The 22,347-nt window shown below is 39.0% G+C and overlaps 1 protein-coding gene across 10 annotated transcripts in view; it reads left to right on the forward strand.

Annotated features, from left to right (window-relative positions):
• EYA1 (EYA transcriptional coactivator and phosphatase 1) overlaps positions 1–22,347 on the forward strand; it is a 115,295-nt gene that overhangs the window by 47,099 nt on the left and 45,849 nt on the right. For all 10 annotated transcript variants that reach the window (XM_040432974.1, XM_040432982.1, XM_040432983.1 and 7 more), the window contains 2 exons: positions 8,939–9,078; positions 9,470–9,553. In XM_040432974.1, the coding sequence (XP_040288908.1) occupies positions 8,939–9,078; positions 9,470–9,553 (224 nt within the window). The remainder of the gene's footprint in view (positions 1–8,938; positions 9,079–9,469; positions 9,554–22,347) is intronic.

Consider the following 22,347-nt stretch of genomic DNA (forward strand, 5'->3'; position numbering starts at 1 on the left):
AATTTGTAGCAAAGTCGTTGAAAGTTATCATTCCCTGCGAGCTTTGCTTGTAGCTGTCTTTGCCTAGAACAGTACATGTTTGTGGTCCGGTTGGCTGTGAAAAACGTACATTCCTTAATAAGTAGTCACAGGGTAGTCTGGGAATAAAACTCCTGTGGGCTGGAAGCTTTTGCATTCAGTTTTTTATAATCTTAAAGTAAAACGTATGTTCAGCACAGGAGGCCACTTTCAACGTCTGGAGTGAAAACACTGCCCAAAGCTTATTTTACAGAACATTTGAGCCACAGGTGGATTTGCAAGAGAATAACTGTGAGAGATATATGACATATGTTTTTATTCTTCTCTAATCAGATGGTCAGAATCAGCTCTAGTCCAATCCAGGGGTTGTACGCATCCATTAGTGATGTCATCCACTTGCAGTGCGATCTTGTCATGGTTGAGGTATAGGAGGAAACACCAAACTAACAACCAGGAGGGAAAGGTAAAGCCACTAGGCCTCAACGCTAGGGAAAGGAAAAGGTCACCTCCTAGTAACCCTACTCCTGGCCCTGACTTCTAACCGTATGGGCACCCCTTGATAGTAGAAATGTCCATACTCTGTAACCTGGGACCCTGGAGACCCTAGAGATCCCTAAGAATATTGTCAGGACTGAGGCAACCCGTTTCTTCCCCGATGAAGGAACAGGCATTTCCCTGAGGCCTAGTAACAAAAAGCAAGGAAGGGAAAACAAACAAATGTGACACTTAACTTATGTAGTGATGGAAGAGCAGGAACACCAGAGACGACCTCACACCAGCTCTGCCAAACCAAAATGAGGCTATCTACCGCATAGTCAGAAAGGTTGGGCAACACTAAATAGGGTAGAGTAATGCGTACTAAGCTACACCTGAAATAGGGGATAAGGTGACAAACAAACACTGAATAAAGAGTAATCTAGGAGGCTGTTAGATTCCTCCATGCTCCACCAGTCTCCTTGATCTCCTGACATCTGTCACAGAAGGGACCGTGACAGATCTTGACATTAGGTTTCAAATATTTACAATAGCCTGTATGGGAAAAGTTTGTAAAAACTGTATTGAAAATGTGGTCATTGCAAATCATAATGTATCATGGGTAACCCAATGGCTTGGCAACTGTTATTTAGGTACATTTAATTTACTGTCTAATTCTCATTTAAAAGTTAATGAGGGACCACACAAAACAGAGGGCTCAACCGTAACCAAGAATATTTTAGTGTTTAACTATAACTTTAGCTTTATTTCATATGGAAGTATATAACATGAAATGCATGTGAAAATGATTATCCTGAATCCTCATGGTCTTGCGAGATCCTCTCTTACTCTCATGGTCTCATTTGATAAAATATACTTTGTGACTCCATAAATACCGACAGCACTCAGACAGCAATCAACATGGGCAGACTGGCCATATACCCTATAGGGAAATTTCCCAGTGGGCTGATGCCCAGAGGGCCTCTTGGCCGCCAACCAGGTACATAAATATCTGATGCTCTTGGTATTAATTAATGTAGGCAGTATTCTGTGCTGCACTGTAGTATTTGTTTCTGCTGAGGCGGTATTCTGTGCTGCACGGTGGTATTTGGTTCTGCTGAGGCAGTATTTTGTCCTGCACTATGGCATTGCTGGCCGATTTCTGTTGTCCTGACTTCTTTTAATTTGGACCTGCCTACAACATGGGGCCATTTTTATTTTTTTTCCATGTCAACTTTAAGTTTCCAGTGCCACCCTGGTATTAATATATTACACATACAGTGCACAAATAGCACACATACAGTCCTGAGGTAGTAGACAAGCATAACCTATATAAAATAAGGAACGCAACAAAATAATAGAAAAGATCCAGCTGCCTCCCCTAAGGCTACTTTCACACTTGCAGGATCCATGCTACTGCTAGTCCACTTATCCCAACAAATAACGGTGGCTATATTGTGAATAATGTGATTTCACCTTATTGCTCTAGCATGGGAAATTGTCATGGTTTATTTGCTACTTTGGTATTTTACTGTAGAGGCTTGATGTACAATGTTAGTGACTGGTAATTTATGACTTATTTTTATTTACAATGATGTAGTTTAGAGTAAGCTGCAGTTATCACGTCAGGAAGTGCCCTGATGTCTTTATGGCACCAGGGCTGTGGAGTCAGAGTCAAGACTATGGCTTACCAACTTCACAGCACCATTGTTTGCATGGGCACCAGGGCAGTAAAGTCAGATTCGGAAGTATGGCTTACTAACTCCAAGGCCCTGATGTTTGCATGGGCACAGGATTAGTGTTTTTTGAGTACAACAGAATGTTTGGCTTTTATGTATCTCAGATCTCCACCATTTTGTCAGTTAAACATGTTCATGTATCCTGTGCCAGTAACTGTATATTTGTTAGTATAGTAACAGCAAATGTAAAATATGTGTCCATTATTTCTCTGTGTGAAAATACACATTTAGTTTCTCTATAAACAGTCAAATTACCTAGAACTGCTTTAAACTTTCTATCACAGGAAGCAAAATGTTACTATTGTAAGGTTTTGTATATGATAGTAATAATACCAGGGCTGAGGAGTCGGTAAGCCAAAGTTCTGACTCCATCTCCTGAATTTTATTACACTCCAACTTTGGCTCCGACACTTTCATAAATGACCAATAATTTATTAATAACAAATTTACTTTTTTAACATTTTTTTTTAATCATGTAAGTATTCAGGTTACTTAGATAAAACTTAAACCATACTTATTGGAATACAATATATGATATTTCTGAACTTTTGTAAATTCCTGAAACTAGCAAATATTCAATGCACTATTCTATAACTGGAAACACTGTTATACACTTAATTGTTAGATATCTCTAAATTTGTCCTTTAAAAAAGTTAGGAAAGCTCTATATGTATGTCCTGGAAATGCAGAGAATCATATGCAAGTCCCAATTGGAATAAAAGACACATGTTAAAATGGAGCTGTTCAGCTTCAGCTATTCAGTGCTTGCTATGAAAAAGTTGTATGGGAATAAATAACTTTTCACAGGTTCCCGCAGCCTCCCTCTGCTATGGAAATATTTATACTTACCTGCTACGTGTGCTCCAGTCCTGAGCACTGGCTCGTATATGTCTATCTTCTGGTCCACAGCATGATCATCTGCTCCACTGCAGTCAATGACTGGATTCAGCAATGACGTGTCCACAAGAGATACATCACTGCCAAAGCCAGTCACTGCTGAAGCCCCAACCTGGGGCTGGGGAATGAATGCCCATGTCAGAGATGAATTAAACAAATGGTGGGCCATAAGATGGACACACAGAAGCCGTCACACAGGATAAGAGCGGCAGGAAGTAGGTAAGTATGATTTTTTTTCCATAGAAGGGCCCCTATGTTACTTATTCCCAGACAATGCCTTTAATGCTGTCATCCTGTTTTTCTGAGAGGACTTCAGACATGTTCCGTAGGGAACATTCTCCTTTGGTTTTTAGAGGAGTGACTTCACTTTTGAACATGTGCAGGCTTTGTAACTTGGGGCCTTGAGTCTTGATTCTCACTGTTCCGGCAGGCTGTTCCGGCATAGAATGGCAGGAATCGTCTGGACAAAAATCGCTACATGCAGCTGTATTTGTCCGGCTGATTCTCTGCATATTTCAGCACTATAGTTAATGGGGCTAAATGGCATTACCGTAGCATCTGGCATCCAGCAGGCTGCTCCCGGCTGGAACAGCCTGGTGGATCGGTAAGCGCAAATGTAAGGCAAGCCTTTGCAGCATAAAGATAATTAGTATAAGGGACAGGAAAGAGCACAAGAGAGGTGAGAACTGCTTATCTATCACCACTAGAACACCCTGCTTATCACTATTTATAGTATAAGTACAGGAGAGAACAGGAGAGGTGAGAACTGATTATCACCACTAGAACACCCGGCTTACCATTGATTATAGTATAAGAAAAGGAGAGAACACAGGAGAGGTGAGAACTGATCATCTATCACCACTAGAACACCCTGCTTATGAATATTTATAGTATAAGGACAGGAGAGGTGAGAATTGATTATCTATCAGCACTAGAAGACCCTGCTTATCACTGTTTATAGTATAAGAGACAGGGGAGAACACAGTAAAGGGAAGAACTGATTAGTTATCACCACTAGTGCACCCTGCTTATTACTGATTATAGTATAAGGACAGGGGAGAACACAGCAGAGGGAATAACAGACTATATATCACCATTAGAACACCCTGCTTATCACTGACTATAGTATAAGAACAGGAGAGGTGAGAACTGATTATCTGTCACCACTAGAATAGTGTTGATCGCGAATATTCTAATTGCAAATTTTTATTGCGAATATCGGCACTTCGAGAATTTGCGAAGATGTAGAATATAGTGCTATATATTCGTAATCGCGAATATTCTAGTTTTTTTTTTCCATCAGTAACCTCCTTTTTGCTTGTGGGCCAATGAGAAGGCTGCAATATCTTTGTCAGAGTTTAGTAACATCCCTAGCAACCAATAGGAAAGTTGCCTACCCCTTTACTATATAAGAAACTCCCCAGCGGCCATTTTTTTGCAGTTCTGAGAGAGAGAGCAGTGACATTGCTGTGCTCTGTGCTTTCATCTGGATCCTATTCCTTATCCAATTACATTAGATAGTTAGTTAGCTCATATATATAATACAGATAGTTAATGGGAGATAGTCAGTGTAGGTTAGATAGTGATATAGTGTAGCTGATAGGTTCCAGTGCAGGGTGTTAGATAGTGTGATAGGAATGACTGTTTCTCTGCTGTCCATACATACATGATACAGACATAGTGCTATGATGTCACAACAATACTCAGACATGATAAAATGTGAAGTTGCATGTATTGCCTCAAAAAATATGTGCATCATTAGTGCCGATTTGTGCAATCGTGAAAATAATAAATGGAGATCACGAATTCTAGAATTTGCTAATTTATTGTGAATATTATGCGAAAAATTTGTGAAATATTGTGAAAATAAATATTGCCTATGACGCTCATCACTACACTGCAACACCCTGCTTCTGACTGTTTATAGAATAAGGACAGGAGAGGTGAAAACTGATTATCTATCACCACTAGAAGACCCTGCTTATCACTGTTTATAGTATAAGGGACAGGGGAGAACACAGGAGAGGGTAGAACTAATTATTTATCACCACTAGAACACCTTGCTTATCACTGATTAAGTATAAGGACAGGAAAGGTAAGAACTGATTATCTATCACTACTAGAATTTCCTGCTTGTCATTGTTTTTCATAAATAAGTAGTGATGAGCGGCAGGGGCAATATTCGAATTTGCGATATTTCACAAATATTTTGTAGAATATTCATCATATATTCATGAATTCGCAAATTCGAGATTATATTCTTGATTGTGAAAATCAGCAATGTATTATTCACATAATGCGCGCATAATATCGGCGTGGGGTAGGCAACTTTTCTATTGGTTGCTAGGGATGCTGCTAAGCTGTGACAAACAACACCAATATAAGAGCACTGGCCCTAAAGTAATGACTGTGAGGTAGCTACAAAGCAGATAAACCCTAAGAATACACTACACAGCTACTATTAGTAGAAAACGAGTTTATTGTACGATTACCAAATATAATAAAATACCTGTATATGTGGCTATACAGACACAGGACAAAAAACAAGGACTACATAAACTTTGTCAATAAATAATTGCATAATTTGATGGGGGCGGAGCTGGAGTGGAAGGTTCTTGGTTGCGGATGTGTCACATGTCCTGTGTTACGGGGGCGCTCGGCCGCGAACACTCGCGGCTTCGATTCCTCCCCCCTCCTTCCTATATACACTCTCTGGTTCAAATTCTTTATTGTAAGCAGCACTTGTTGTGATTTTCTCTTGCTATGGGACCGGATCACTGAAATAGGCAATGGGTTCCTGCACTTGCATAGTAATGTGGGCAGCACACATTATGAATAGATGTGACATCACATGCCACATAACAATACCTGTCAATCATGCCAGCTTGTATTCGATTGGCTTGCAGCCCTCTACTCAGGTGTTTAGCATAAATTCCCCTAATCATGGGGGATTTTTAAGACCACAGAGCACAGTCCATCTATACCCCTTGAGGAAGCGACAGCGAAATGCGCGTTGGGGCCTGGACTACACTGGTTTGTATACAAATGCCAATTGATTGTCCCTTGGTTACTCTCTCCCTTATGCACTGTGCACTTTATATACCTGTATAGTGAGATTCTCTCTTGCAGGTAGCTTGGGAGTGTTTGGGATTATCTGCAATTATTTATCAACAAAGTTTATGTAGTCCTTGTTTTTTGTCCTGTGTCTAATACAGACACAGGACAAAAAACAAAGACTACATAAACTTTGTATTTACATGTATTTTATGATATTTGGTAATTGTACAATAAACTCGTTTTCTACTATTAGTATCTGTGTAGTGTATTTTTAGGGGTAATAAGCTGTGACAAAACCTTCTCATTGGCCCACAAGCTAGAAGAAGGGAGGGATGATCACTAGTGTTGATCGAGCATCAAAGTGCTCGTGTGCTCGGGTGTATCTGAGGACTATTGCCCTGCTTGTAATGACTCATGAACAGCGCCATCTATTGGTTACATAGTCTTATGACAAGACTATGAAACCAATAGACGGCGCTGTTCATGAGTAGTGTAGATTTCGAATTTTCCATGCAAATGGTTTTTCAGCTGAAAAACAAGGCAGATTCTGCTCATTTGTATGTCTTTCCCATATGCCCATATTTATGTAAGTAAGTTTTTACATGACAAAACTGTATAGAAAGGTCATTGAATATTAAGTTAGTACAATCAGAAAACTTTTTTTTACCCTAATGATATTTATCTAGGTGCACAGGTCCACCCAAGCCATCCAACAGTTGTGAAGTAACTTTGAGGCTTACTGGCTCTCAGTCAGATGAGAGCTGGTTTGGAATATCTCACAAGGCTGCCATTGTAAGGTGTGCTGACTAAGCCTGTCATCTGTCTCATGGATAGATTGATGGCTTGAATATACCTGGCTTTTGGCATATAGCCTTTGTGTGGTTGTCCATTGTATGTCGTAGATAATAGGAGTCCAAGACGCATCCAGCCATCCTCTTAATGCTGTTTCCAAACCATTTTGATGGGGTTTCCATCAATTTCTAAGCTTTTTTTGTGAACCAGACACCCTCTCTTCTTCAGAGCAGGGGGTGCCTGGTTTGATGCTCGGGTCTCCCATTGACTTTTATTGTATTAAATTGTACTCAAGCACCTGCAGTATTCGGCCGAGCACTTGGCTGTGCCGAGCATAGCGATGCTCGAGCCGAACAGCAGTTTGGACGAGCATGCTCGCTCAACACTAATGATCACCTGAAATGTACTGTGTTAAAAAACAAAACATAAAAAAACAAATATTCGTCATTACGAATATATAGCACTATATTCTAAATATTCGTGAATTCTCGAAGTGCTGATATTTACAAAAACAATTTGCTTTTCGAATATTCGCGCTCAACACTATAAATAAGGGCATTAGATTGATAGAACATAAAATATATTTATTATTACATTTTTTAATTTCTTACAATACCATAAGCAGAGGTAAACGTGCATTCACAGCATCAATCCAAATATGTATATATGTACCTGTTTGAACCTTGCTGTCACTTATCTACGTGTACCAATCCTCCTTTGTATGCTGGTACTTGTATTCAGGGTGGGTTAGGGAGCCCTATATAATCTTATGAAAATGAGCTGGCCCCGGCCAGTGGGGATGTGGCTGTGTCCTGCTATGTGATTAGGACAGGTTTTGTGCTTACTAATAGGACGGCAGCCATTTTATTTCTCCTAATGACTGCTCCCCTGACAAAAGGAGCCATTATAACTAATGAAAGACATTTGGGAATATATTTATAAGAAAGTAATATTTACATATTTTCATTTTCTTAATTCACGGAGAACTCCTTTAATAGAGTCTGTATATGTACATTCTTATTTCCCAGTGCCTTGAACGTCATTCTTTCCAATGAAGTTTTTATTGTATTTGTAATTTTTTAAGTAGTTTTCTAAGAAACATGCCACGATATTTGGGAAATCAATTTCCCTATGATACGTATCATCAATATGGAAATTCAATTACCCATGGCCTGCAGTTGAAGCACTTACATTTATGTCAGTGATTTTTTTCTTCTCTGATAATTCTCCTGTGTCAGGCTTTCTTTGTATTTAGTAAACGGTTTTGGCACAACTCTGTTCTTCACTCCCGTAATATGATCGTCTGAACTTTGCAGTGAGGGGGAACGCTTACTGTGCCTCTCATGAATATTCAAAAGCAATCAACGGACGACAACAGGAAGCCTGGCATTCTCAGTCCTCAGTGCAAAATTCCACATTATTAATACTGACAAAGTTGCATAACATTCAGGAGACAGACTATTTTAAAGACCAGACTGATTTTTCCAAGAGCTTGGGGAATACATACCAACAGAGATTAGTAGTCAGTAGTAGAGATATTATTTTCATTTTATTGCCAGCTCGGCTTTTTTTTGTGCTTGGCTATTTACGGCAGCCTCATAGCAAATAAATGGGGCGGCAGGGTGTATGCTTAACTTTCTACTCCATCAGAATGTGGGCACAGGACCCCATTCTGAGTGGTTGGACCCCCCACAATAACAAACCATCCTCTATCCTGTCCTATCCAATGGATAGAGGATAATGTTCAGTAACTGGAATACCCCATTTAAGTATTAATTTCTGATATTATTGGACACACAATTAAAACTGAATTGTTCGAAGTTGATAAGAAAAATACTTGATAAATATTTATTTGGCTAGCCAATGAGCACATTTCTGGAAATTTGATTTGGGTTCGATTGCATGCATGTTTTTATCTAATATATTATAAATAAACTGTCTCATTGCCCTTTTTTTTACAGAATACAGCATCATTCATAGTCCATCAACACCTATTAAAGATTCAGATTCTGATCGATTACGGCGTGTATCAGATGGAAAGTCACGCGGACGAGGACGAAGAAATAATAACCCATCCCCTCCTCCAGACTCTGACCTTGAAGTATGTAATACAGTAACCTGAGTCCAATACTACATTATTTTCCCAGTAGGATCAATTAAACAGTAGCATTGGATGGTCCTTAGAAAAACTACACAGTCAGTGTGTCAATGTGACATTTTTTTCTTACATATTTTTTTACTTTTTACAGACAGTTTGAATTCAGTTCAACTTAATTTACTGTACTAATATGTGTAAGAATATGTAGAGTATGTAGGTATTAGATAATTAGTACTTTAAAATACTTATGCTTATTTTTATTAATACTATATTTAAAGAATAGGGTAAAAACATGCTGAAAATAATACAAGCAAATTCCTATGAATATTAGGCATTAAAAATGTTGAATATTTTTTAATTTTTTAATGTATATAATTTTCTCTCTATTTTTCAGAGAGTATTTATTTGGGATTTGGATGAGACAATCATTGTCTTCCACTCATTATTGACAGGATCATATGCTAACCGATATGGAAGGGTGAGTAACAAGGAATGGCTATCCACCTTTTATAGCTTGATGGTTGCAGTTCATTGTGTTGTAAGTACAGCACATTCACCTTTCAAGGGATTTTCATATAATTGTTGTGTGACAAATGTATTAGTCATGCGCAAGTTTGACTTGAAGCTGTAGAACCACATTGGTCTATGTCTAGTCTTCAGCCTTAAAGGGGCTATCCAAAAATTACTGCAAAAAATGAATTATCATATAGTACATGACAATCTCTCTCTAACAAAGCAAGAACCAGCCCAGTACCTTACATGGATCCAGAGATCCCCCATTCATTATTCCAATTCTCTGCCAGATTTATATCAAGCTGGCAGCTCAGGGGAATGTCCTTTCAACTGCATCTACGGGGCTGTGCCCTTACTGCTGCAGCTCTCTCCCTCTCAGCTCAAGAGGCAGTTAAAGGATTTAACTGAGCATGTGCGTCCACCTCAGTGAGGTAGACAAACAATCAAGAAATAGAACAAACAGCAGGCGACGTTATACAAATACATTTTATTGAACAGCTCAGTGGCTATACAAAATTTTTGCAATTACAAACAGTGCCCAGATAAACTTCCATGGAATGGAGACATATTTCTCTATCGCCATTGAAATAAATATGTACTGTTGCTGATGCTTGCATGTTGATGGTAGAGTTGGGAAAAAAAGCTGTCAGAAGAATGAGTTTCATATATCTTGTATTTGGCCATCTTAAGTTGAGGGATACATCATGCTTTTGCTTGTAAGACTAAGGCTCCCATAGATAAGTATTAAATTGCAAGGTTGATTTAAGGCATCTGAAACTTTTGCAGTTGACTTTAAGATTGATACTGTGTATTTCATTCCATTATTATCAGATGTGCTGAGTTAAACATTATGAGCCTGCAGCAATCACAAGTGCTGTGGCCCCTTTAAACAGCTGATCAGTGGGGATGCTGAGGGTCAGACCCCCTATGATCTGCTATTTATAGTCTATCCTAGGGATAGGTCATCAATATGTTTATCCCAGAAACACCTATAAATTCAATAAAACATTAAAATTACACTAACTATTTGTTAGTTAAAGATAAACGTAAATTCTATGGTACTAAAATGATTGGTTCTTCTGACCAATGGACATCTTCTGTTGGAATACTTAAGTACCTGTTTTACATTTTTCTGGATATGTATTACAATTGTAGCATCATCTAAAAAAAAAAAAATTGTTCAATGCGGAATATGCAGCTTCCCACAATACAAATGGAATTTCCTTGCAAAAAATAAATAATTTGTTGTATTGGGGAAATATTTTCTAACATATGACCTTGTTCCAAAAGAGCATCCCAAATACCATGCTTAGTTTAACCTGGCAAATCAATGCAAGTGCTCAACTTAAGTGAAGCACTCTTCACCAGTTGTGGTATTCTCTGAAATCCAGTAGCATTTACATACTAATTGTAGTAGAGCAGCTTGAGCAGATCTAGGTTTTGGGTCCTCCAATTTTCCTATAATGAAGACAGGGATCACATATTAAAACCAGAATGTGTTTAATAAAAGCTAGTAATTGAGGTGCTGGAGCTGATTTGTCTTAGGCGATGCCTACACATTTCAGACAGGACACGGCTCTACTCTTTTCTAAAGAACAATAGCCTGGGGCTGGGGAATGAATTGCCCAAAAGGTCAATTAGCCTACCAATGATAATGTGTGCTTTTAGTGAAAGGAGGGCGGAGATGGGAAGGTGATTCTCTTCTTATCTCATTAGACAGTACTTATTTTACCTAATGCCTCAGCAATCTTCACATTAGAGGTAATTGCTACTGTTCTACAGCCAGAGTAGATGGAAGATAGCAATTTCTAGTCACTAGCTATATGCGTAGTTGCCATGAGAAAATAAAGCCTCCATTCTTAACTTGATTTCCTGGAGATAGTACATTTGTCATCATAATGGATGAAAATTTTATTGTTTTAATGCAGTTGTCTTGGCAAAAGCCACTGTAAACTGAGTACAATGGAAATTGTAGTTTTATAACTGATCTTCCAATGAAAAATCACTGTGCGGGGGTCACCATAAGCCATCCATTCCCAATAGATCCCATCATGAAACAGCATTAATTAACCCTTCCACTGTGGGTGACTTGTCTTCTGTTCTCCTATTGAATAAATGAAGACTTAGCCAAGCTGTGCAAACTTATTTGTGAAGAGGTAAAGGGAGAATTCTCTGAGTCCCAGATAAAGTACGGTAGTACTTGGCCACCAGTTATCTTAGGGTGTAACCAGTTTTGGCCTTATTTATTTTGGTCCCCACTAATTGTTGGTCTGACCATCAGGTTACCTGAAGATCATCTGGTTAGCCAAGCCTCTTATACAATAATAGTCTAACAAATGACAACTCCATGGGATCTTGACTTTAATTGCTTGCATATGTGGACTATTTCATAGATTGATCATCATTAATGATATGTCATGTGTTTACAACAAGGTTTACAATGCAATGAATAGTGGACCTATATAAAATAAGGCCTTTAATGTCCTCTAATGCACCCATGGAACCCCAGTCCAAAATGATCACTAATAATTTTATCATGTGTGAACACCTTTAACCACTTTTCGACCTCCCATTGACTATCAACGTCCTTGGCGATTGGGTTTATCTCTGAATGGATGTTCTGGAAAATCTTTTCAGAGATTGCAGCTGCACGCTAATTGTGCAGCTGCTGTGCCGGGGGCCTACTGTCAGTGACAGCAGAGCACCGAAGAGAGGCAGGGACACCCAGGAATGGTCCCTGCCTTCTAGATTGCTGTATACACAGTGCTGAACGAGTGCTGTGTATACATCCAGGAAGCGCTATGCTGCTTCCTGTCCCGGCCCGGTGGTCATGTGACCGCCGGGGCCGGGGAGTGCAGAAGCTGCAGGGTCTTCCAAAGACCTCTATCAGCCCTGCACTGAGGCTGTACAGCACTGTATTTCTACTATGTCAGCCCCAGTTACAGGAGAAATCAATAGTGAAAAAAAAAGTGAAGTTAAATGTCCCCCAAAGGTATAACCTTATGGGGGACACAAAGTGTAAAATTAAAAATAAACAAATAAAAATAATAAAATATTTTATATATAAAAAAAAAAGTTTACAAAAATTTCCCCAATTAAGTAATTAAAAAAAATTAAAAAATAGAAAAAAAATTATAAAATAGACATATTTGGTATTGCCGCATCCATGACAGCCGACTCTATAAAAATATCACATTATCTACCCCATCAGATGAATGCGGTAAAAAAATAAAATAAACAAACATTAGCTAAAATAGCTTTTTTTAGTTAACTCACCTACCAAATAACATAATGTCACCTCATCCCGCCAAAAATTAGCCCCCACACAAGACCATAGCCAGAAAAACTAAAAAAAATATGGCTCTAAGAAAATTTCACATAAAACTAAAAATGCTCTTATTGTGTAAAACATAAAAAAAAACAAAAAGACAGATTTATAGATTTGGTATTGCCGCATCCGTAACAACTTGCTCAACAAAAAAAATCACATCATCTACCACATCAAGTGAACGGCTTGAAAAAAAAACTAATAAAAATTATGCCAAAACAGCTTTTTTTTGTCACCTCACAAAAAGCATAATATCAATCAAACGAAAAGTTGTATGTAACTCAAAATCGTAGCAATAAAAATGTCACCTCATCCCGCAAAAACAAGCCCTAACACAAGACCATAGCCAGAAAATTTTAAAAAATATGGCTCTAAGAAAATGGCAATACAAAAACATGATTTTTTTTCTAAAAATATTCTTATTGTGTAAAACATAAAAAAAAAAAAAACACATTTAGACATATTTGGTATTGTTGCATGTGTCATGACCGGATCTACAAACATATCACATGATCTACCCTATCAATTGAATGGTGTAAAAAAAAATATAGAAAAATGACACCAAACTGCTTTTTTTATGAGTTCACCTCCCAAAAAATGAGATAAAAAGCTACTAGAAAGCCAAATGTACCCCAAAATGGTGCCAATAAAAACTACAGCTTGTCCTGCAAAAAAAATAAGCCCTTACGTTGCTCTGTCATCAAAATAATTTAAAAGTTATCGCTCCTAAAAACCATGACAGAAAATTCCATGTTTGAAAATCCAGATGCCACTCTTTCCCTTCTGAGCCCTGGCGTATGCTCAAATAACAGTTTACGACCACAATTGGGGTGTTACTGTATTCAGGAGAAAATGGGTAGCAAATTGTGGGGGGATATTCTTTGGTTATCTTTTGTGAAAAAGAAAGTTTGGGTTTAAAGCACAATTTTCTTTTTTTAAATTTTTCATTTTCATAGCCAAGGCTTATACATTCTATGAAACGTCTATTGGGTCAAAGTGCTCGTTACACCCCCAAAAAATTTCTTGAATGGTGTAGTTTACAAAATGTGGTCATTTTTTTGGGGTTTTCAAATGCAGGGTCTCTTCAAATGCAACATAGCGCCATAAGACCTTTCCAGCAAAATCTGCCCTCCAAAAACCATATGGCGCTCCTTGCATTCTGAGCCCTGCCGTGTGCCCATACAGCAGTATACGACCACATATGGGGTGTTTCTGCAAATTGCAGAATCAGGGTAATAAATATTGAGGTTTTTTTTGTTGTTAACCCTTGATGTGTTACAGAAAAAAAAAATATTAAAATGGAAAATCTGGGGGGGGGGAAGTAAAATTTTGAAATTTCAGCTCTATTTTGCTTTAATTCCTGTGGAATACTTAAAGGGTTAACAACATTTTTAAAACCAGTTTTGAATAGTTTAGGGGGTGTAGTTTCTAAAATGGGGTATTTATGGGTGGTTTATATTATGTAAGCTCCTCAAAATGACTTCAGAACTGAACTGGTCCTAAATTTTCTTAAAAATTTAAAAAAATTGCTTCTAAAATTCTAAACCTTCTAACATCATAAAAAAAATAACATTACATTACTAAAATGATGCCAACATAAAGTAGACATATGGTGAATGTTACTTAGTAAGTATTTTATGAGGTATCACTATCTGTATTAATAGCACAGAGATTCAAATTAAGAAAACACTGAAGTTTTTCTAATCGTCGTTAACTTTTGGATTTTTTTTTATAAATAAAGCTGAAATATATTGACTCACATTTACCATTAACATGATGTACAATGTGTCATAAGAAAACAATCTCTGAACAGCTTGGATAAGTAAAAGCATTCCAAAGTTATTACCACATAAAGTGACATATGTCAGATTTGCAAAATAAGGCCTGGTCAGGAAGGGGGTAAATAGCCCGGTCTGGAAGTGGTTAAAGGAGTTCCCCAGGAATGATTCAAAATGGCTGCCAGCAACCTGTCCTAGAATTTAAGCAGACCTGGCTGCTGCCTCTTTCAGAACTGCATAGGGGGATTGGGGGGTGGAGCGTTACTGAACACTACGCATATATTACATTTTGGTGAGTTTTCTTATCGGGCTGCTCAGCCATGATGGAACATCATAGGTAGGATCCTTCTAGAATAGTTTGCTGGTGGCCATTTGAAATCATTCCTGGAGAATCCCTTTAAGTCACAACCTAGAGCTTTATAGGTTACAGATTACTATTAAAAGTGTTGTCCAGAGAAGAATATCATTCATAGTTAAATCCAGCCAATAATTATTAAAATATCTTTGTACAACTATTAAAATGCTTATATCCTCAGATATCCCAGAAATAATGTTAAGATAGCGCCACCTGCTATTACTATTGAATGTCGTTTATTTATCCACCTCAGTAAATCTGTTGAGGTAGACACAGATACTCATTGTTGCTTCTCTTTCTGCTCCTTCAGGTACACAGAGAGATTGTTGTTGGTTTGCCCTTTCTAAGCTGCAGCACCTTCTCTGCTTCTCAGAGAAGATGTTGAGCCAGTGATAAGAGAAAGGCCTCATGCACACAGCCGTTGTTTGGGTCTGCATCCGAGCCGCCGTTTTGGCTGCTCGGATGCAGACCCATTCACTTCAATGGGGCCGGAAAAGATGCATCCGTTGCTCTGTTCAGCGGCCCCACCAAAAAAATATAACATGTCCTATTCTTGTCCGCGTCTTGCGGACAAGAATAGGCATTTATATTGAAGGCTGTCCGTGCCGTTCCGCAAATTGCGGAACGCGTACGGACGCCATCCGTGTTTTGCGGATCCACGATTTGCGGACCGCGAAACACACCACGGTCGTGTGCATGCGGCCAAAGAGACAGTGTTTCTGTAACTGCGCTTGCTCTACATCTCTCTTCTGAGAAGCAAGACACTGCAGTTTAGAAGCAGCTGGGACCCTTTGCATACCTGGAGGAGAAGACTGAGATGCAAGAATAAGCATGTGTGTCTCTACACATTTACTAAGGTGGACACAGTAAAGGCTATTCAATAAAATAGCATATTTGTAATAAGAGTAAATACAAAAAATGTTTATAATTATGGCCTGGACTTAACTTTAAAAGTATTCTTTATGAAGCAACTTCTTTAAAGACTGTTTGCATTTGGCTTAAAGATGATGGATACGAAAACTAACTATATGATGGTTCCACTTTAAGAATAAGCAATTCACTTATATACTACCATGCTTCTTTATCTGAGCGTGTCTTATTTCATACCTCTCAGCCTGAGGTATCAAGCCAGCTGTTGCTTGTAGACTAGTTTTGGAAGGTGAATTATGTTGACAACTCATTCAGAGTACTGATGTCTAGGGACAGGTGGACAGTCATTGATCCTCCTAACAAGCAGCGATACTTTCCTTTCTCTCTGTAATTGATTATTTTTGGAACTCAATTTGAAAATAATAACTTGGCATTTTGAAGATTCTATGATTTAAAACATGTATACAAATATTATAATTTTATCTCCATAGTGAACAGTCTGTTTTGGGCTTAAGGGACCCAGGAATCGTTTGCATTTTTTCATTGTCACATTCTAAGGCCTCATGCACACGACAGTATTTTTTCACGGTCTGCAAAATGGGGTTCCGTTGTTCCGTGATCCGTTTCCGTTTTTGTTTCCGTGTGTCTTCCTTGATTTTTGGAGGATCAGCAGACATGAAAAGTGAAAAAAAAAATCGAAGTCAAGTTTGCCTTGCAAATGATAGGAAAAAAACTGACACGGATCACGGACGCGGATGACAATCTTGTGTGCCTCCGTGTTTTTTCACGGACCCATTGACTTGAATGGGTCCGCAAACCATTGTCCGTGAAAAAAATAGGACTGGAAACACGGATCACGGACGCGGATGACAAACGGTGCATTATACGAGTTTTCAACGGACCCATTGAAAGTCAATGGGTCCGCAGAAAATCACGGAAAATGGAACAACGGACACGGAACACAACAACGGTTATGTGCATGAGGCCTAAGAGATATATAGATAGATGGAAGGGATTTTATTTTCCATTGAAAATAATTTTCTCAATGGAAAACGTTATTTTTTTTACTTGGAGATTCTTTTTATTTAATAAAACTTTATTAAACTTTTAGAGTTTATTAGTTCCACAAGGGAACTTTGACATGTGATCTTCTGATCGCTTTTATAATACACTGTACTGCTTATCAAGTCTCTATCGGCAAATCACTGAAGGCAGGCATGGGAGCCTTCATTAGGTTATTTAAAGTCTCCAACACCCCACAATCTTGTTCATTGTGGTGCCAATTCCTGAGAGAGGGAGCCCTCTCCCTCAAGACCAATTAGATGACGCAGTCACTATTGACCACGACGTCTAAGGATTTAAATGGCACGGATCACTGCACCTGCAAATCTGAGCCATTAGAGCAGGATCTTGGCCATCATGTGAAAGCCAAGCTCCTGCTCTCCGCTGCATAGGAGACCCATACAGCACTTAGACTAAGCTGCCATAAAAGCCTAAGGCCCATTAGTTACTGCCGTAAAAAGGAATATTGACGATCACTATATAGTGTTGATCGCGAATATTCTAATTGCAAATTTTTATTGCAAATATCGGCACTTTGAGAATTGGCGAAGATGTAGAATATAGTGCTATATATTTGTAATTGCAAATATTCTAGATTTTTTTTTTACATCAGTAACCTTCCTTCTTGCTTGTGGGTCAATGATAAGGCTGCAATGTCTTTGTCAGAGCTTAGCAACATCCCTAGCAACCAATAGGAAAGTTGCCTACCCCTTACTACAAAATAAACTCCCCAGCAGCCATTTTCTGCAGTTTTTTTGCAGTTCTGAGAGAGAGAGAGCAGTAACATTACTGTGCTCTGTGCTTTCATCTGAAATACATATATATAGCACATAGTTATATATAATACAGATAGTTAGTGGGAGATAGTCAGTGTAGGTTAGATAGTGATATAGTGTAGCTGATAGGTTCCAGTGCGGGGTGTTAGGTAGTGTGATAGGAATTACTGTTTCTCTGCTGTCCATACATACATGCTACAGACATAGTGCTGTGATGTCACAACAATACTTAGTGCACCAATCAGTAATATCTACTCAGACCTGGTAAAATGTGAAGTTGCATGTTTTGCGCAAAAAATATGCGCATCATTAGTGCCGATTTGCACGAAAATAATGACTGGAGATCACGAATTCTAGAATTCGCAAATTTATTGCGAATATTATGCGAAAAATTCGCAAAATAGCACGAAAATGAATATTGCTTATGCCGCTAATCACTAATGGGTTGAAGAATATAGATTGCGCCAGTCATTTCTTATCACTTTAAATCTCCAACCAGCTCAGTCAGTTCAGCTGCAATTTACATGTCTGGATTCAGTTCAGGATTTATTCCCTGTGATTGTAAAAGGTATATTAGAGGGCTAGATTTTCTGTGATCATCTGGCAGTCTAATACTGCAACGGATTGCACTGTAGAACATGGGGATGAGTGATGGCTAAGCAATCGCTCCTCCCCATGTTGCTGAGAAGATCGCTGCATGTAATAGCAATGGTCTCCTCAGCAAGCCAGCAGGTGATTGCAGAGAGGGAACGCTTCCCTCCCGACAATCATCTGTGTGATCTGGGTGTCTAGGGGACTTTTTATATTTCAGATTAGATATGAATTTTTAGATATGTTGTGCCTATAGAGAAAATTAAACCTGCTAATTGCAACAGCAAAAAAATAAAATTACAGAAATGCCTGCATTTCTATTATTATAGAAAATAAAGTCAGAGAAAACAGTGATTGACTGAATGGCAATTCAGGCCATTTCCTGCCATGTTGAGATAGGAGCAGGAAGTGGAGTGCAGCCGAAACAGCAGTGGTGGGGGATGGGCATAGCCACAAGTTCTATTATTTTCCTACAGCATGTACATCTAAGGAGAAAGTTTTATTTGTTTTGGAACACGCCTTTAACAACAAGGTGATATCTTTAACATGAAAAGAACATGAAAAAGCAAATTTACAAGAGCTATTTTTCCCCCATCATAAAAATTGTGTATTTCAAACAAATTGGAAGCCTTTTGCCAAATCCATCATGTAACAAATATACACTGAACAAAAATATAAATGCAACACTTTCGGATTTGCTCCCATTTTGCATGAGCTAAACTCAAAGATCTGAAACATTTTCTACATACACAAAAGACCCATTACTCTCAAATATTGTTCACAAATCTGTCTAAATCTGTGTTAGTGAGCACTTCTCCTTTGCCAGGATAATCCATCCCACCTCACAGGTGTGGCATATCAAGGTGCTGATTAGGCAGCATGAATATTGCACAGGTGTGCCTTACACTGCCCACAATAAAAGACCACTCTGAAATGTGCACAGTTTTGCCTTACTAGGGGGGGGGGGGGTCAGAAAACCAGTCAGTATCTGGTGTGGCCACCATTTGCCTCACGTAGTGCAACACATCTCCGTCACATAGAGTTGATCAGGTTGTTGATTGTGGCCCGTGGAATGGTGGTCCACTTCTCTTCAATAGCTGTGCGAAGTTGCAGAATATTGTCACTAACTGGAAAACGCTGTCATATACGCCGATCCAGAGCATTCCAAACATGCTCAATGGGTGACATGTCTGGTGAGTATGCTGGCCATGCAGGAACTGGGTTTTCAGCTTCCAGGGATTGTGTACAGATCCTTGCAATATGGGGCCGTGCATTATCATGCTGCAACATGAGGTGATAGTCGTGGATGAATGGCACAACAGTGGGCCTCATGATCTTGTCACTGTATCTCTGTGCATTCAAAATGCCATCAATAAATAGCACCTGTGTTTGCTATCCATAATATATGCCTTCCCATACTATAACCTCATCGCCACCATGGGCCACTCGATCCACAATGTTGATGTCAGCAAACCGCTCACCCACACGATGCCACACACGCTGTCTGCCATCTGCCCTGAAAAGTGAAAACCGGGACAGTAAAGGCCGGTTGTATGTACTGCCAAATTCTCTGAAACGCCTTTGGAGACAGCTTATGGTAGAGAAATGAATATTCATTGCACGGGCAACAGCTCTGGTAGACATTCCTGCGGTCAGCATGCCAATTGCACGCTCCCTCAAACATTGCGACATCTGTGGCATTGTGCTGTGTGATCAAACTGCACATTTCAGAGTGGTCTTTCATTGTGGGCAGTCTAAAGCACATCTGTGCAATATTCATGCTGTCTAATCAGCACCTTGATATGCCACACCTGTGAGGTGGGATAGATTATCCCGGCAAAGGAGAAGTGCTCACTAACACAGATTTAGACAGATTTGTGGGCAATATTTGAGAGTAATGGGTGTTTGGTGTATGTAGAAAATGTTTCAGATCTTTGAGTTCTGCTCATGCAAAATGGGATCAAAACCGAAAGTGTTGCGTTTATATTTTGATTCAGTGTATATAGGGATCGATACATGTGTTCTGTCTATAGAATCATGAAAATGCTATACACAAATGAAAACAAGACAGACATCTGCATTATATTTAGAAACCACTGCTTTGGACACTGTGTTTTATTTTATTAGCTCAGCAAGGAGCCAGTTGATACGGCAATTTCTTCAGAGAACATAAAGTGTGTTATACGTTAATCGCAAATAAAAGGCCTTAAGTCTTTGTGGGTGGCCTGACTCACATAACATCAGTGATTCTCTACAGATATTTTTTTAGATCACTGATTTACTTGGAATATCAGCAACCTAAGAAGTGAATTTGGTTATGATGGTATCAGTCTTCTAAATACAAATATATTCCATGATGATGAAGCATTTCTGCAGTCCTTGTGTAAACTCTTTTATGCAGTATATAATGCCTTCAGTTATTTATTGTGTTTATTATGTATTTCAGTTCTCCATCTATATATTTAATTTTATTTTAGTATGTGGAGTTTATTAGCAAGGTACTAAAGAGAAAAAAAAGTCCTAGCAAAAGATTGCCTTCTCTCCCTTTATCCTATTCTATTTATTACTGCAATATACTGACTTAAGTTACTTTCACACTAGCGTTTTGGCTTTCCGTTTGTGAGATCCGTTCAGTTTTGCCCTAATGCATTCTAAATGGAAAAGGATCCGCTCAGAATTCATCAGTTTGCCTCCGTTTAGTCTCCATTCCGCTCTGGAGTCGGACACCAAAAGCTGCTTGCAGCGTTTTGCTGTCTGCCTGACGAAGCGGAGCCAAACCGAATCTGTCTTGCCACACAATGTAACTCAATGGGGACGGATCCATTTTCTCTGACACAATCTGGCACAATAGAAAATGGATCCATCCCCCATTGACATTCAATGGTGTTCAAGATGGATCATGGCTATAGAAGACATAATACAACCGGATCAGTTTATGACAGATGCATGCGGTTGTATTATTGTAACGGAAGCGTTTTTGCAGATCCATGACGGATCCACAAAAAACGCTAGTGTGAAAGTCGCCTTAGCCCCTTTGAATGGAGCTAAACTGCAAGTGAATGCTAACATATAGGACCTGGCACGACAATAGCACATTCAAGGTATAGCCCAACTTTTTCTTCCACAAGTAACTGTTCCTACAATGGTTTATGGTTGTTTATGGTTTATTATACAGTAGTATTGTTGTCTTCTGTGGCATTTGGGCCTCCTTAGTACCACATATAGGCTATGTATGTCTGCATCTTGCATGTCTAAAACGTAAGCAGGTTTGTGGCATTCAAATTGCAAAAGATAGGGCAGAAATAGGGATTCCTGCTGTCAAACATGTGATGAATTTTGCCTCTTCAAAATCCGTTGAATGAACTAGCTCTCAAACTTTTTTTCTTACATCAGTGATATGCCATCAATGTCTGAGATGGGAATACTCCCTTAAGGGGATCATTTATTATCTCCTTACCCCTGTTTTCTGGTTTTTATACCCCATTGTCCCATGAATATTGTTTTATTTGCCCTGTATCATCCCATGTATCCGCTTTGGCTTAGGCTACTGTGATTAAGTCTAATTTCACACATGTTAAAGTAATCCAGCAGGCTGTTCCAATAGAGAGCAACGTGCCGGAGTTCTCTGGATCCAGCATAGTTGGATAGCGCTGTATCCCTGCCTTTGACTATAGTGGGATAGGGCAAAAATCCGGTTGTTCCCCAGAATACTGAATCAGCCAAAAATTGGTACACACAACGTTTTTTGTTTGGCCATATAGGCCAAGGAGTGGCTAGATCCCTCTGCATCCCATTATAGTCCTTGGGGTCCAGCGGGCACTTAGCACTATCCAGCTATGCTGGATCTAGAGAACTCTAGCAGACTCCTCTCTACCAGAACAGCCTGCTGTATTTATTTGAAACATGTGTGAAACTAGCCTAAAAGATATATCTAGTAAACAATGAAGGGGAAGTAGTGCTTGTCAGAATTCAGCAATCCTTTCAAACAGCAGTTCAACA

Source organism: Bufo bufo, chromosome 5 (genome assembly GCF_905171765.1).
Source record: "Bufo bufo chromosome 5, aBufBuf1.1, whole genome shotgun sequence".
Classification (NCBI taxonomy): Eukaryota; Metazoa; Chordata; class Amphibia; order Anura; family Bufonidae; genus Bufo; species Bufo bufo.